Consider the following 17,834-nt stretch of genomic DNA (forward strand, 5'->3'; position numbering starts at 1 on the left):
AACAGATTATACCTACGTGATAAAAATCTACCCATGTGATAAAACTACATATAACTAAATCACACACACCTTTACATGTGGAACTAGGGAAATCTGAATAAGATAGATGGATTATGTCAGTATCAAGGTCCTGATTATAATAGTGTACTATACTTATGCAAGAAGTTACCATTGGGGGGAAACTGAGTGAAGAGTATTTAGTGTCTCTCTATACAATTTCTTTCAATTGCACATGAACCTACAGTGATCTCAAAATGCTTCTTTTAAATGAAAGTGGAAAGCATTACAAACCCATTCTATATGCCTTAGTCTCTATTTTAACAAGACTCAGGTAGCAGTTTTGATGCCTCATGAAATTAAAAAAGAGACTTTCACTGGTTATTTATTAAGGAATAAAATCAATTAGATGGAATAAAACTTTAGACATTTTGTCTAATATCTGTATCCAATAAGGGGCTTCCTTGGTGGTTCAGATGGTAAAGAATCTGCCTGCAGTACAGGATACCCAGGTTTGATCCCTGGTCAGGAAGATCCCCTCGAGAAGGCAGTGGCTACCCACTCTAGTATTCTTGCCTGGAGAATTTAATAGACAGAGGAGCCTGGTGGGCTATAGTCTCTGGGGTTGCAGAGTCAGACACCACTAAGTGACTAACACTAACTAACATTACAATATTATAAACATTGAAAATAATGTAAATAGAATGAATAAAATAATATTAATATAACATTAGGTTCAGTTCAGTTCAATCGCTCAGTCGTGTCCAACTCTTTGCAACCCCATGAATTGCAGCACGCCAGGCCTCCCTGTCCATCACCAACTCCCAGAGTTTACCCAACTTCATGTCCATTGAGTCGGTGATGCCATCCAACCATCTCATCCTCTATCATCCCCTTCTCCTCCTGCCTTCAATCTTTCCCAGCAACAGGGTCTTTTCAAATGAGTCAGCTCTTCGCATCAGGTGGCCAGAGTATTGGAGTTTCAGCTTCAGCATCAGTCCTTCCAATGAACACCTAGGACTGATCTCCTTAGGATGGACTGGTTGGATCTCCTTGCAGTCCAAGGGACTCTCAAGAGTCTTCTCCAACACCACAGTTCAGAAGCATCAGTTCTTTGGCACTCAGCTTTCTTTATAGTCCAACTCTCACATCCATACATGACTACTAGAAAAACCATAGCCTTGACCAGATGGACTTTTGTTGGCAAAGTAATGTCTCTGCTTTTGAATATGCTGTCTAAAATATATTAATCATCATCTATATTTTGGTGCTTAATAGCCTGAATAGAAATGTAACATAGTTAGGTGTTGGCCACTATTTCATTTTAAGAGTATATGTGTACATAGAAAGCCCACCTGAGCCCAAGCCAAAAATCACAGCAGAGGCTTTTTGGCAGAGAAAAATCACAACATTGCTGCTGGAATGTTGGTTTGTTTCTTTTTTTCATGGATCTCTTTAGGGAGAATCTACATTTTCCCCCAAAACATCATTTTGAAAATACCTGATTTTATTAGCTTATTTAACACATATTATATACTCATGTTGTAAGTGATGTTCTCAATTCCTTATATATTTGTCATGTAGTCCTCACAACAGTTCTGTGAGGTGAGGACTGTTACTCCCATTCTGTAGATAAAGAAACACAGCACAGAGAAGTTAAGTAGTTTAAGGTAGTAAGTAAGTGGTAAGCAAACAAACTGAAATTTGAACCCAGCTGTTCTGACTCCAGTCAGTGACCTCAAACTGTCTTCTGTATTGGCTCCCATTTATGAAATACTAAGACTCCTGTGAATTGCACATATCCAATATAGGTGTCCAGACATAAAAATGTCTTGGAATTGACTGCCATACTGACAGACCATGTGGAATTTTCAGTTTAGTAGACTTTATAGTGTCCACATCAACAAAGCAGCATTTCTGTGGACTGGTCACGATCTAAAGTTTTACTGAGAAATGGATGTTGTGGCACTGGTTTTAAAAAAAAGATTTTACCTCTCATTTTATCCCAATTATGTTGTCCTTTTTGATTTTTCTCACACAGTGCTACTGTATTTCACGAACTAGTATATAAACAAACCAAAATTATTTCTTCAAATCAAGAGCTTATATATGAAGGACGACGTTTAGTTCTAGAACCTGGAAGACTGGCACAGCATTTCCCTAAAACTTCTGAGGAAAACCCTATCTTTGTAGTAAGCCGGGAACCTCTGAGTACCATAGGATTGATATATGAAAAAAGTAAGTTGGGATTTTTCTTGTTGTTCTTACTAGCCATTAAAAAACAACAACGAACTGGGAATTCCCTGGTGGTCCAGTGGCTACAGCTCCACACTTTCACTGCAGAGGGCCTGGGTTCTGTCTCTGGTTGGGGAAATAAGATCCCACAAGACACACAGCGCAGCCCAAGGGAAAAAAAACTATAAAAATGATTGTCATCTTCATAAAGTTGATTAATGATGACATTAATGTGGAACTTTTATAAATATTAAAATTTGTAAGTTAATCGAATGAGTAGTAGTAAAATTTAAAATCCTCATAGGTAACAAGATTTGACAGTAAATATTTTGTTTATAAAATGGTAAAATACTTTGTCATACATGTTTTACTGTAGCTCTCTGCTTTTGATATTTTACTAACCCTCAGAATAACCTTTTGTATCATAAATTTCAACAAATGTTTATTGTTTTCAGGGTGAATAGGACCCTTTGCCAGGCTTTGGAATCTAAGAATAATTAGATCTGTATTTTGGAATCTTTTAAATTATTAATTCTGATGGTGAAAAAAAATTACCTGGAATTTTACATTTGTATTTAGATCTTTGGGATTTGATTTAGATTTAAAGAAAAGCATTGAACTTGTTATGTTGGAATATATTTAAGAAAAAGAGGTGAAACTCCTTAGAAATAGTTCAGGTAGTAATTTGTTAAAGAATGAGCATGTTTTTTTTTAAACTAGGGAAAGAACATTAAAGAGTTTTTATCACTAATGTTTAATTTAAAGGTAATTTAGAGGTTAATGTTTAATTTGGAGGTTGATGTATAAAGGATAAAATAATGCATTTTTTATTTCTGATTTTAACTATTTTATTTCATATTTCAGTTTCCCTCCCTAAAGTACATCCACGTTATGATTTAGATGGGGATGCCAGCATGGCTAAGGTTAGTATTTAATTAAATTACTATCTAAACATCTGAATTAAAATTATCAATAATGGAAGCAATAAAAAGTGTATCTTTATATACACCTGTATAGCTTAGGAAATTATTCATTTAGATTGTTATCCATTACAAATTGTCTCATGTTCTCTCTTCTGTATATCTTTTCTTGAACACATAAGAAAATGTTCTTCATTGAGACAATGCATGTTTACCATTATTATATTAAGGATGAAATGTTTATTGCAGTTATATCTGTCCTTAGCTTTTAGGAACTAGTAGCTTTATCCTGTTTTTAATGATAAAAATAGGAACGTTTGAAAAATTTTATGTGAAAGTTTTTCTTACCCTATACCACAATTTAGCACCAAATATTGACACTTTGTATTTCTTAATTAGGCAATGACAGGAGTTGTGTGTTACGCCTGTAGAATTGCCAGTACCTTGCTGCTTTATCAGGAATTAATGCGAAAGGGGATACGATGGTTGATGTAAGTAATGGATTGAAATTTGAAAATTGATCTTCACATAGGCCTCACTAAATAACTGATCATCTCTTCATGGGTACTTTACCTCTTCAGACTAGGTAGGGTCGCATGCATAATTTTTACTATAGTACATTTGTTTCACATTTAGTTTACAAAATATTTAGCAGCTTTTTTTTCCCTTAATTTTATTCCTACAAAATATAAGACAGGACAAATAGTATCTGAATTTTAAAATTTTTTAAATTTAAATTTTAAATTTTAAAACAAATCAGCAGAAAATGGGACTTCCCCAGTGGTCCCGTAGTTAGGACTCATGCTTTCACTGCCATGGTCCCATGACCCTAAGAAATGTTTTGTGGATGAGTATATATGTCCTCACAGAAGTGGAGAACGAATGGTCTCTTTTAAAAACCATGCCTCTAGTTCTGTACAACGTCATTTGAAGCTTTTGGATTTTATAGACACATAATGATGGACTCATGTGCTCCTGGGCTTTAATGCTTGTGACAGTTTATGTATACCCACCTCACACCCGTCCTTCCCTTCTCACAAAAACATACATGAAGCGTTTCATCATTCTTGTTCTGCTGTTTTTTCTAAGAATAAAAAAGTATAAGCCTCTTTTTTTTTTCTGTCACCTTTATGTTAAACCTGTCGTTTATGCTTCAAATATTTTTTATGTGTTCTCATACCCAACTTGTAAACCTATGCTTTTCTCTTTCCATTAAGAAGCCTGTTTATTTTCACTAAATGGTTTCTGGGAAAATCTAAATGTTGACTTCATTCAGTATCATAGCATTGTTACTAACAGCTCTTGTTTTCTCTTGCTCTTTTCTGTCCAAGTCACAGCTCTATGAACCTTTTATTTCTTTACTTATTAGTTTTTAGTTCAATAAGTCATAAGAAAATAGTTTTTCATGCAGACCACTGTTGGCATATTTTTTCAAATAGTAAATATTTTAGACTTCATGGGCCACAAGTTTTCTTTGTTTTCATTTTGTTTTTACAAACTTTAAAAATAGAGGTACTCTTTTTAGCAAAAACAGGCATCAGGCCTTAGTTTGCTGACTTGATATAGATCAGAAGCTCTTCAGTTATATACTACCTCATTATGTGTTTCCTTAGAGAGCATATTAATTGATTTAAAGTATAAATCAGACAGTAGTCTACTATGAACAGTAAAAATTAATTCTGGTGGTATAAAATATAATGCTGTTCAGCTTATTTGTGTGGTTGAAGGTTAATTTTTATTCCTTAATGTAATTTGAATGCCTTAGATTTCCAAATTATTGACCTGGTAATGGTTTGTGCCCTGGATGAGTGTTACAGAGGTGCTTTCAGTAATAAAAAGGTAATTGGCTTTCATAATATATCAAGACTATTAAGAAGTTTGTGTGAACAGAAGGCAGTACATCAGTGTAATTAGTGAAAGACAACAGCAAATAAATAATTCCTTAGATAAACTAATAAGAATATTATTATTTTTTAGAGAATTAGTTAAAGATGACTATAATGAAACTGTTCACAAAAAGACAGAAGTTGTGATCACATTGGATTTCTGCATCAGAAACATTGAAAAAACTGTGAAAGTGTGAGTAGATTGCCGTCTTACTGATAATAGTTAAAATGTTAACTATTATTCCATTTCTGTTTAATTTGCTTAGTTATTGTTAACATGATATAGCATGCCATGCAAGTCTTTCTGTTAAGGGACAACCTTAGATTAAGTCACTTCCTCACAAGGGCAGAAATATCCAGTTGTCTCAGTAAGAAATGAATACCGTCTCTTTGGTAGCATTTTCTCCTTCCCTTTGAAAAGGAAAAGGAATCTGAATTAGAAACATTTCAATTTTTTACCTGCTAAACATACAACTCTGCATAGGAAATATAAAACCTGTAATCAAAGTAGGAAGTTATTCTAAAACTGTATTTTGAAAGTAGTTTTAGAATTTTGAGATTATTCTTCAGTTTATTCTTCACTTCAGTAGCTCAGTCAACCCTTTGCAACCCCATAGACTGCAGCATGCCAGGCCTCCTTGTCCATCACCAACTCCCAGAACTTGTTCAGACTCACGTCCATCGAGGCGGTGATGCCATCCATCCGTCTCATCCTCTTGTCCCCTTCTTCTCCTGCCTTCAGTTTTTCCCATTATCAGGGTCTTTACCAATGAGTCAGTTCTTTGCATCAGGTGGCCAAAGTATTGGAGCTTCAGCTTCAGCATCAGTCCCTCCAATGAATATTCAGGACTGATTTCCTTTAGAATTGATCGGTTTGATCCCCTTGCAGTCCAAGGGACTCTCAAGAGTCTTCTCCAACACCACAGTTCAAAAGCATATTCTTCAGCGCTATATTAATAAGTTTATTCTTACTTATATTAGTATTTAATTGACTACTTATTATTCTTTAGTTTACTCTTACTTACTGTTACTTAGTTTACTCTTACTTACTATTGTTTAGTTTACTCTTACTTATTCCTGAGAATGCCTTTTGAAACACAGTGATATTTTAAACTGCCCTGTTCCTAGACTATACTACTTGTACTGCGTAGAAGAAATAATAATTGAACCTGTATATACTGCTGACCTCCATTAAATCAGAAATCTAGTATTTTGACTATCCTGGCATAAGACTGAAGTAAAGTTGTCTTTTACAGTTTATCTCTTAGTCTGAACATTTATAAATACAAATATATAAAATTTCATTTTTATAGAGACATCACGTTTTCTTGGAATTGTTGATTGTAGGCTTTGCATTCAATATTCTATTCTTAAATCGTTATGATAATAGATCAAATATAATTTATGAAACATCTTTTAAAATCTATGCTCATTTAATTTTTCTGTACTTGTTTTTGTACAGATATGAAAAGTTGATGAAGATCAACCTAGAAGCAGCAGAGTTAGGTGAAATTTCAGACATACACACCAAGCTGTTGAGAGTAAGTATTTACAAAGTTATGACAATTGTAGGTTCATAGTCTATTCCTTTGGTGACAAGATTAAAAATGAACTTTCCTAGAGAGATGATGTACCTAAAGATCTCAGGAGAAATAGTAGCCTTTTCCTACCGTAAAAAACTATTTATAATTATTTAAATACACTTTACTGCCGTGAAGTTCTTCATGACATTTCCAAATGCCTTCTTTGCTTTAAGCCGATTTCTCTCTCTCTCTCTTCTCTTCTCTCCCTTTCTGTCTTTAGAATTCACAGTGCTCTTGTGTTGCTTTTGTGGAAATTAAAGCAAGTTCATAAATGTAATTTGACATGCAGAATGTATAAACTTGTTTAGAAATAGATGCAAGTTAGGAAAATACCCAATCTTTTCTAAAATAAAAAGTAAGGAAAGAAAGATTTGAGTTTCTCAAGGCAGTAATTTGTTTCTATAACTGAAAAAGAAATTAGGACAAAATCTCTGCTGAAAAATGCAGTAGCATTTCAAGTAGTCTCTGGATCTCTTATTAAAATGTGTGGTAGAAGAGCATGAAATTATGTATTGTGAAATGACTCCTAATCCCAGATATGTCCCTGTTTACCCAACGATTCCTACCTGACTACTTAATTAAGCAAGGCCTTCAATTCTTTGCATTCTTGCTTTTTTCTTCTTTAAAATGGGTAGTTTCTTACTCGGCCTACCTTACAGGTTATTGTACCAATTAAATGAGATAAATAAAAATGCTATATATACTCCTGCCAGCTTTTAGTATTTTAAGTATTCTGTCATGAAATGGATGTTAGAAGTTTTAGAACTTGCTGTTATACTCCTTTTCTCTTTCCAAGCTTAGGCCGATTTTTAGTTATTTCTTTTCCTCAGTTTTAGATCTGAAATAGTGGTTTTCAAAATATGAGCCATGAACAATTAGTAGTTGTAAAGTTTAATGGCGTTGCAACCAGCAATGTTTTAAAAATGAAATAGAATAGAAAATGTCAGAATGCATCACATATAAGGATATTACTAGTCCATGAAACTTTCTGTTCAGTTTTACTGTATGCTTTAATGATACTGGGTTAAAACAAAGTGAATTTCTTTCTATAGGTCATGATCAAAAAAGTTTGGAAAATGTTTCTATAGAATAGACATGAAAAGTCAGAGAAACGGGAAATAGTTTTCCCCAGTATCTGTCCATATTAAAATATAGGCAGTCATATTGTTGTAAATGTTTTCTGTTACTTTTTCTGCTTTTGTTTTGGAGCTTGACTTACCAGCTCATAGACCTCACGGCACTTTCAAGTGCCGCTGTCATTTCAGCACTTTGAATTGAAATTGTATGTTTTCTTTCGTGGAGTCCAAAATGTTTCTCATTTTTATGACATTTTTGTGAGGATTTAGATCTCGTAGGAGAATCAAAGCATGGATGGTTAAAATATTCATGGAGTCTTACAAAGTCAGGGCTTTAACTTCAGGCCATTTATTTTTCACTAGATTTCAGTGTTTTTCCTCATACATGTTGAGTTGTTGTGGCTCCTTCCCTAATGGAGACCTCAAAATTTTTTCCCACCATAAAAGTAAGATATATAAGTTAGAAAAGGTTATGTATATACATACCAATCAAAAATGATTATTAAAAGTTCTGTTCAGTGTCCTGCAGCAGTGATTCTCAGAGTAATTCTTGAAATAGCAGCCTCACCTCACATGAGAACTTGTTAGAAATGCACATTTTGGGGCCCCACCTGTTGAATCAGAAACTGATGGTAGGGCCCAGCAATCAGTGTTGCAAGCTCTCCAAATGATTCCAATGCTGCTAAAATTTTGTCAATCACTGTTTGGTTGTCTTTTTATATATATTATTAAATGATTTTTTTCCCTATGTATATACAGTTGTTTTTTTTTATTTTTTGTATGACATTATAGTAAAGGCATTTTCCAGTTTTTTTTGTTGTTGGTAATAGTACTTTTTATTGTTTTTGACTATACTTCAGCATGTGGGATCTTAGTTCCCCAACCAGGGATCAGACCCACACAAACTGCATTGGAAGCGCAAAGTCTTAACTGCTGGACGGCCTGGAAGTCCCACTACTTTTTAAATAGACATTTAATAATATTACAGCCAATTGATTTATTATTAGTTTTATTTATTACTCCCCTAATGTTGGTCCTTCAGGTTGCTTGCTATTTCACACACTTTTGTGCTGTAAAAAAAAAACTTTGTCCATAACCTATTTTCCATATTTTAGAACTATAAGGTAACACATTCTTAACATTAGTGTTAAGAAAGATATAAAGCATGAAAAGCAAGATATGAGTTTGGCTATTTAAGAATTTAAAATCTTTTTTTTTTTTCCTTTGGTCTGCTCCACTTGGCTTGTGGGATCTTGGTTCCCTGACCAGGGATTGAACCCCGGCCACTGGCAGTGAAAGCATGGAGTCCTAATTACTGCACTGCCATGGAGTTCCCAAGATCCCTATATGTTAAATGAAAAAAAAAATGTTAAAAAACAAATAGATTGAGAAAATGAGATAAAGAGGTTTTTTTCTGTTTTTTTTTTTTGTTTGTTTTGTTTTTTAATAAACACAGCTCATAGAAATGCATAAAGTGAAGTTAGTCATGTCTGACTCTTTGTGAACCTGTGGACTATAGCCTAGCAGGTTCCTCCATCCATGGGATTTTCCAGGCAAGAATACTGGAGTGGGTTGCCATTTCCTTCTCCAGGGGATATTCCCGACCCAGGGATTGAACCTGGGTCTCCCACATTGCAGGCAGACTCTTTACCGACTGAGCCACCAGGGAATTTTTTCCCTAACAAACGCATAAGGAAAACATTAAATCTGCAGTAAATAGACATAGAACATTTATAAATGATTTAAAAATGAGTAGATCTAAGTGAAACTCTTGGGGTAAAAAGTTCAACCCTGATAGTAATAGAAAATTGCCTATTAGGATAACAATAAGATACCATTTTGTCTTTCAAATTAACAAGGCTTTAAAAATTATCCCTTCTCTCCGACCTTACCTCAGTCTTTTCCAGTCTCTTTTCACTCTGTGTTCATTTATTTCTCTGCCCATTTAAACAAATGAGCACACACATAACTCTGGGCCAGGCCTGTTCCAGGCAGCAGAATAGCCACGATGACTAAAATCCCTGCACTCCTCGAGTTATGGGTGTTTGCGAAATACTCAGTTCTAACTCCCTGTCCTGAACTGGTTTAAGGCTTTATCTCCTTTTCCTTGCTGTGAGTGATGTTATGGGCTGGATTGTGCCCTCTAAAATGATACACTGGGAATTCTCTGGCAGTTCAGTGGTTAGGACTCCATGCTTTCACTGCCGAGAGTTACGGGTTCAATCCCTGGTGCAGTAACTAAGATCCCATAAAGCATACAGCACAGTAAGCAAGCAGGCAAATAAATAAAACTGTATAATGCCAGTGCTAACAGTAGAGTGAAAAGGGCACGTTTGTTTGTTGCTAGTAGCTGCCTAAACCATCACTTAAAACTTTGAAAAACAATAATATGTATCAGGACATTTAAAATATTCAAATATATTTATCCTTTAAGTCTAACCATCTTTTCTTTGTAAGTTATACAGATACTCAGATCTTTGGTAGATAAGTGATAAATTTATTAAGCTTAAAATGAACAGGGTCTTAGATGAGGTTTCTTTGCATTTTTTGTTTTTATGAGGACTTCTTTTTTTAATCTCTAAACAATTTTGCATACCTACATTTATACTTGGGGTTATGCTAATAGTTCTCCTGTTTGATTTTCATGAGATAGAGTACTAACCATACTTTGTAACTAAAGAAACAGAAGCTTAATTGAATGATTACAAGTATTTTGTGTGTGTTTTTAAAAAAGAATATTTGATGTAAGCAGTGTTTATAAAATGTATTCATACTCATGTTTTATTACATATTGTCATATGATAATTATCATTATCATACCGAATACAACCTAAGAAACTGTCCTTGCATTTAAAGGTAAAAATAATTATTCTGACTTTGAAGTAATCTACAAAAGAAATACTATTCAGACATTCAGCTCATTGGCATTGTGATTTTCATATCTGATTTTTGGTAATCTGGATCTAAACACTTTGGTTTTATTTAGCTTTCCAGTTCTCAGGGAACAATAGAAACCAGTCTCCAGGATATTGAAAGCAAATTGTCTCCAGGTGGATTACTTGCCGATACATGGACCCATCAAGAAGGCACTCATCCCAAAGATAGACAGTAGGTTATAAGTGCATTGGTAGTTTCTGCTCTTATTATTAAATGTCCTTTTTCACATCGACTCAATTTATTTATTTTATTTAATTAATTTATTTGGATTTTTCTTCCTAAAACAGTGTAGAAAAGCTACAAGTCCTGTTAAATTGCATCACAGAGATTTACTATCAGTTCAAAAAAGACAAAGCAGAACGTAGTAAGTAAAATTTCCCATTTGTTAATCTAATGAGTCAGTCCTACTGGTTGTAATTCAGTTGAATTATTTGCTATATTTAATAAAGATGTCTACATAAGTGATTTATTTCAGAGACTTGATTTCTGTAAGGCAAGAGGTTGAATGTATTAAAAATTCAACCTTTTGAGTATTTCAAATCAGGGATCATGGTCTCTAAAACCTCTAGTGGCCATGCATGTAAAAGAAAGGAATGAGATTTGCCAATAGAGACTGAGGGGAAGTAGAGAGGAGCCCCTCCCCAACCCTGCCTCCATCAGAAGGGGAGAGCCAGTACTCAGATTCACCTAATTGTTTTTCCAGTCTTCCTAGATCTCAAGAGAAGCTAGAAATAGACTTTACTAGAAATATCCTGATTTTTAAATGTTGACAATTAATTTTTTTTTAATGTTAGCAATATATAGACCAAGTAAAAAAATTTGTGGGTTATATCTACCCATGGGTCACAAATTTGTAACATCTGCTTTAAACTCTTAGGCTTTTTGAAGTAATAACCTCAGAAGACAATTGTATATGATTTTATGATTCTACATTTATAGAAGTAATATATATTTTTATTTTTAGGACTAGCTTATAATGAAGAACAAATCCACAAATTTGATAAGTAAGTGTCCAGATTATGGTTTTTTAATTATATTTATTTGTTTTAATTGATGATTGCTTTACAATATTGGTTTGATTTCTGCCATACATCAGCATGAATTAGCCATAGGTGTACATATGTCTCCTCCCTCTTAAACCTCCCTCCCACCTCCCATCTCCCACCTTTTCCCACCCCTCTAGGTTGTGGCAGCCTCAGTTTGAGTTCCCTGAATCATAGCAAATTTCCATTGGCTATCTGTTTTATGTGTTAGTTGATATGCTTCCATGCTACTCTCTCCATTCATCTCACCCTCTCCTTCCTCTCAGATTATGTTTAATAATTATTTTTGGTTATATTGTTAATGAGATTCTTCTTAAAGTTGTGATTAATCACAATAAAAAATACATCTTGATATTGGCTTTATATAGAACTGTTACTGAATGTGCACATATTGAGGCCTGCTCACCTGGCTCCCTGGTTCAGAGGTTACAGAGATAGGAGAATAAGGGGGACAGTCGTCTTCCGCCTCCTGTGCTCTGATTACAGAAGGACAGATAATAGAGAACATAGGTGAGGGCACACCTAACCACCTCTAACTTTAACCTCATTCAGTAAATAGATTTTGACCGTTCTCCACTATGAACCTTCTTTTTCTTCTCTTGCTGCTATGTCTGTCTGTCTTAGAAACCTTAGGCGCTTTCTACTATAAATATCCTAAACCCACAACAGTCGTTACAGGAAATAAATTTCATATATTTTAAGACTCTTTAATATTGGAAATAGAGACAGTGACATTGCTTTAAGCCTCTGATCATTTCTAAATTACAGGCAAAAACTGTATTATCATGCAACAAAAGCTATGACCCACTTTACGGATGAATGTGTTAAAAAGTATGAAGGTTTCTTGGATAAGTCAGAAGAATGGATGAGGTAAGTAAACTTTTTGGGGGGCGATTAGTGGTTGGCTGCACAATATACAATCTAATCTATATTACACATTTGAAGTAAGGGTAATATTTCCTTAGACTGCTTATTAATCGATTCTTTTTGGTTTTCAGAAAGATGCTTCACCTTAGGAAACAGTTATTATCCCTAACTAATCAGTGTTTTGATATTGAAGAAGAAGTATCAAAGTATCAAGAATATACTAATGAGGTATAGCTTCAAAATTATCTAGAAAAAAAGCCTTTTTCCTATTAGGGAAAATTAAAATTCTTCTCAGTTTAAATCTGATAATGATTGAAAAGAGAGAAATAGGATATAATATGCCTTTATTCAGCTCCACTTGCTCATTTGTGATACGTATTTTTTTAATGTACGTAGTGTAACATTTACCATTTAAATCATTTTTAAAGATATTTATTTATTTATTTAGTCTTCCCTGGTGGCTCAGACAGTAAAGAATCTGCTTGCAACGCAGGAGACCCGGGTTCTGTCCCTCAGTCAGGAGGCTCCCCTGGAGAAGGGCATGGGCAACCCGCTCCAGTATTCTTGCCTGGAGACTCCCATGGACAGAGGAGCCCGGCAGTACAGTCCATGGGTGGCAGAGAGGTGGACACGACTGAGCAGCTGGCGCGCCTGTTTGTGTGCCTGTGTCTCGTCTCAATCGTCTCAGGGGCTCTTCCGTTGTGGTGAACACACTCTCTAGTTCTGGCACTCGGGCTCTCCAGTTGTGGTGCAGACTCTAGAGTGAGTGGGCTCAGTAGCTGTGGTTGCTCCCCAGCAGGTGGGATTATTAGTTCCCCAACCAGAAATCAGACCCATGTCCCCTGCACCGCACAATGGATTGTTAACCAGTGGACCACCAGGGGTCCATGTGAGACATATTTGGAGCCAAGTTTCAAGAACTTAGATGTTTTTAATTATAAAACATCTAATCATTTTTTATCATCTAAAAAGTTTTTTTAAAAAGAGTTTTAGTTTAAGTATTATTGATAGTTTTGAAATTACAGCATAAAGTTATAACGGGCTTATTAAAACCTGTAATATTTGTTCCAAGATCTGTAGTAAGTATTCTGTTCTGTGATTGATGTGGTTTTTTTGTTTTTGATGTTTTAGTTACAAGAAACTTTGCCACAGAAAATGTTCACAGCCTCCAGTGGAATCAAACATACCATGACCCCAATTTATCCATGTTCTAACACATTAGTAGAAATGACTCTTGGGTAAGAAATTTATTATTTGGTAACTGTAATGTTTCTCTTTGTTTTTATTTTGTTTTACTTGCTCTTTTATTTTGAAATGTTTTATATTTGTTAGGAATATATTTGCTAATGTTATTTAATGGCTTAGATCAATCTAGAGAACTAAACGTACTGTATATATAATCGTAGAACATTTGCTTACTTTTTTTAAGCAGAAATACTTTTATCTTTATTTTGAATATAGTATGAAGAAATTAAAGGAAGAAATGGAAGGGGTAGTTAAAGAACTTGCTGAAAATAATCATATTTTAGAAAGGTGAGTAATTAAAAAATCATTCTGCCTGGTGATTATGCAATTGAGTGCATACATATATATCTATACTTGTATCTGTCTTCTGTATCAATAGGTTAAGCAGTGAGAAAGGAGTATTAAGTTAGAACCCTTAGGTTTTGTGCATTTCATGATGCCTTTTAATGTTTGGGGTTTTTTGGATAAAGAAAAGATAATTGTGATTGATTTCATTTTATAGAAGCGCTGGTTAATACTAGATTTGGTGCAAATGTAATTGCAGTTTTGGGTCATGAATGTTAAATCATAACTAGGCTCAAACACATCTTTATTAGTCAAAATGCTGCTGCTGCTAAGTCGCTTCAGTCGTGTCCAACTCTGTGTGATCCCATAGACGGCAGCCCACCAGGCTCCCTGTCCCTGGGATTCTCCAGGCAAGAGTACTGGAGTGGTGCCATTTCCTTCTCTAATGCATGAAAGTGAAAAGTGAAAGTGAAGTCTCTCAGTCGTGTCCAACTCTTAGCGACACCATGGTCTGCAGCCTACCAGGCTCCTCTGTCCATGGGATTTTCCAGGCAAGAGTCCTGGAGTGGGTTGCTATTGCCTTCTCCATGTTAGTCAAAATGCTGCTGCTACTGCTAAGTCACTTCAGTCGTGTTCGACTCTGTGTGACCCCATAGATGGTAGCCCATCACTTGTCCCTGGGATTCTCCAGGCAAGAACACTGGAGTGGGTTGCCATTTCCTTCTCCAGTGCATGAAAGTGAAAAGTGAAAGTGAAGTCGCTTAGTCGTGTCTGACCCTCAGCGACCTCATGGACTGCAGCCTTCCAGGCTCCTCTGTCCATGGGATTTTCCAGGCAAGATAGGCACCATTAAAATCAACAAATATTTACCAATGAGAGATAAGTGTGTTTATTCCTATAGCGTAAAAATCCATGCTTCGGGATTTGACAAACCCTTGGAAAGAATTTTCTGCTTCCTACTGGTAGCATTTTCCCTGCAAAAAGTTGTCTAGATGCTTGAAGAAGTGGTAGTCGGTTGGCAAGAGGTCAAGTGAATATGGCGGATGAGGCAAAACTTCATAGCCCAATTTGTTCAGCTTTTAAATGTTGGTTGTGTGACATGCTATTGGGCATTGTCGTGGAGAAGAATTGGGCCCTTTCTGTTAACCAGTGCTGGCTGCAGGTGTTGAAGTTTTCTGTGCATCTCATTGATTTGCTGAACGTACTTCTCTCAGATGTAATGGCTTCGCCAGGATTCAGAAAGCTATAATGATCAGTTGGGCAGCAGACCACCAGACAGTGACCATGACTTTTTTTGGGTGTAAGTTTGGCTTTGGGAAGTGCTTTGGAGCTTCTTCTCGGTCCACACACAGACCTAGTCATCGCTGGTTGTTTATATAAAATCCATTTTTCGTCCCACATCACAACCAATTGAGAAATGGTTTGTTGTTGCATAGATTAAGAGAAGATGACACTTCAAAACGACAATTTTTTTTTGATTTGTGGTCAGCTCATGAGTCACCTGCCTGCCAATGCAGGAGACTTAAGAGATGTGTTAGATCCCCCTGGGTTAGGAAGATCACCTAGAAGACGGCATGGCAACCCACTCTAGTATTCTTGATTGGAGAATCCCATGGACAGAGGAACCTGGTGGGCTCCGGTCCATGGAGTCTCAGAGAGTCAGACACAACTGAAGTGACTGAGTACGCATGCACGTGAGGTACCGACTTCTCGAGGTTTTTCACCTTTCCAGTTTGCTTCAGATGCCGAATGACCATATAGTGGTTGAGGTTGAGTTCTTTGGCAGCTTCTTGTGTATTTGTAAGAGGATCAGCTTTGATGATCCTCTCAATTGGTCATTGTCAACTTCCAATGGCCGGCCACCACACTTCTCATTTTCAAGGCTCTCATCTCCTTTCAAAACCTCTTGAACCACCACTGCACTGTAGGTTCACTAGCAGTTCGTGGGCCAAATGTGCAACATATGTTGCAAGTTGTCTGCTCTGCTTTATGACCCATTTTGAACTCAAATAAGAAAATCACTCAAATTTGCTTTTTGTCTAACATCATTTCCATAGTCTAAAATAAATATAAAATAAACAGCAAGTAATAAGTCATTAGCAAAAACACATAAAGTGAGACATGCACATTAATATGATGTCTGACAACGTAACCACATTTATTTAAGAATGTATTCCAGTATCAAATGGCAAATTTCAACAGTGTAAAACCGCAATTTTGCAGCAACCTAATAGAATTCTTTGAATCAGTCTGTGAAAACAAAAATCTTTTGCATATTATTTTTCCAAACATTTTCTCATTAGAATCATCATTTTCAGTTCTGAAATCAGAGTTGCTTAGGAGATGGCAGCACTCTGATAGTGTAACTCACAGAACCGTCTGCACACCTCCTTGCACGTGAGCATCATCTGTTCATTGAGTTCTTGGAGGAGCTGAGTGTCTGCTTATCTCCAGAATCCTAATAGATCAAGGAGAAAAAGTTGGAAAACATATAGAGCCGATAAAGCCACTTTATTGGCTATTTTTCTCAGATTCCTTATCTGTGTTTCTCAGAGAAGTGAAGTCATATTTGACTCATGAAGGAAAAGCCTTCTTTTTCCAGCCCTTAGGTGTTTCTCCAGAGTCGTCTCACCACCAAGATGTTAATGCAAGGACATCATGTTTATGTGGTGTTTTGCACACTTGAAGAGCACTTTCATGCTGTATGGCCTCACTAAGCATGCACTCCAGCCTTGCATTCCAGGGTCTAGCAGATTTGTCAGTGTTCCACAGATGCTGACGTTCATACCTGAGAAGATGAACTGGAGCTGGAACCCAGCCTCCTATCTCCTCACATCATCTTCCCCCTACTAACCCTGTTCTCTCAAATAAAAGACCACACAGCTTCCTAAGGCTTGAAAAGATTAAATGTCAGGAAATCACATGATATTTGAGCTACATGCAGAAAGTTATCAGACACTTCTGTGGTATCATCAGCCTTCTTAATGAATTTAATGAATTGGTAAATCAACTTTTAGCCGTATGTGATTGTAAAAATTGAAATAAAAGTCTTCATCTACTGTCTCATACTTCTCCACCCCCATAGAAGTAAACAATAGTTTGTTGTGCATGTATATTTTATAAGAGTGGAATCATTCTGTTCACACTGGTTTAGTCTTTTTTCACTTAAGGCTATATATCAAGAGCACTTTTTCATATCCATACCTATAGCTTTAGTTTTCTCATTTTCAGCGGCTGCCTGGTATTCTAGCGTATTCATCTACCATATCTATTTAGTGCATCCCTATTTATTGGGCATTTAAATTGTTTCTAATTTTTCACAATTACAAACCATGCTTCAGTGAACATAAATGTTCATATATCTCTTCATGTGCTTGTGTAAGAATTTTTGAAGGGTTGATTTCTTGACGTTTCTAGATATGGAATTGTTGGGTCTAAGGTTATGCACATTTAAATTTTGATAAGCTTTGTTAGTTTGTGCTCTGAAAGACTTGCTTATTATCCTGTTGAATGTTACCACTTTTTCAAGTGCCAATTTGTTTAGTAGATGTTGGTATCTTATTTTAGTTTGCATTTCTTCAGTTAATAGTGATATCAAACATCTTTTTATATGTTTCTTCATTTTTTTTTTCTGTGAATTGCCTGTTAGGTTTTAAAGTCTTTTCCTATTGGTTTAGAGCATCTACATAGAAATTATCTCTTTATAACTTCATAAATTTATTCAAACTAGTTTCTTCACAACTTTAGCTAAATTCTAAAT

General features: G+C 35.6%; 1 protein-coding gene across 3 annotated transcripts in view; it reads left to right on the forward strand.

The window, feature by feature from the left end:
* Positions 1-17,834, forward strand: part of TBK1 (TANK binding kinase 1) — a 43,371-nt gene that overhangs the window by 23,678 nt on the left and 1,859 nt on the right. For all 3 annotated transcript variants that reach the window (XM_006073565.4, XM_025283906.3, XM_044942507.2), the window contains 12 exons: positions 2,039-2,235; positions 3,097-3,155; positions 3,552-3,643; positions 5,130-5,231; positions 6,501-6,579; positions 10,684-10,805; positions 10,922-10,998; positions 11,599-11,638; positions 12,446-12,547; positions 12,676-12,772; positions 13,676-13,782; positions 14,006-14,077. In XM_006073565.4, the coding sequence (XP_006073627.3) occupies positions 2,039-2,235; positions 3,097-3,155; positions 3,552-3,643; positions 5,130-5,231; positions 6,501-6,579; positions 10,684-10,805; positions 10,922-10,998; positions 11,599-11,638; positions 12,446-12,547; positions 12,676-12,772; positions 13,676-13,782; positions 14,006-14,077 (1,146 nt within the window). The remainder of the gene's footprint in view (positions 1-2,038; positions 2,236-3,096; positions 3,156-3,551; positions 3,644-5,129; positions 5,232-6,500; positions 6,580-10,683; positions 10,806-10,921; positions 10,999-11,598; positions 11,639-12,445; positions 12,548-12,675; positions 12,773-13,675; positions 13,783-14,005; positions 14,078-17,834) is intronic.

The sequence above is a fragment of the Bubalus bubalis genome, chromosome 4 (genome assembly GCF_019923935.1).
Source record: "Bubalus bubalis isolate 160015118507 breed Murrah chromosome 4, NDDB_SH_1, whole genome shotgun sequence".
Lineage (NCBI taxonomy): Eukaryota > Metazoa > Chordata > Mammalia > Artiodactyla > Bovidae > Bubalus > Bubalus bubalis.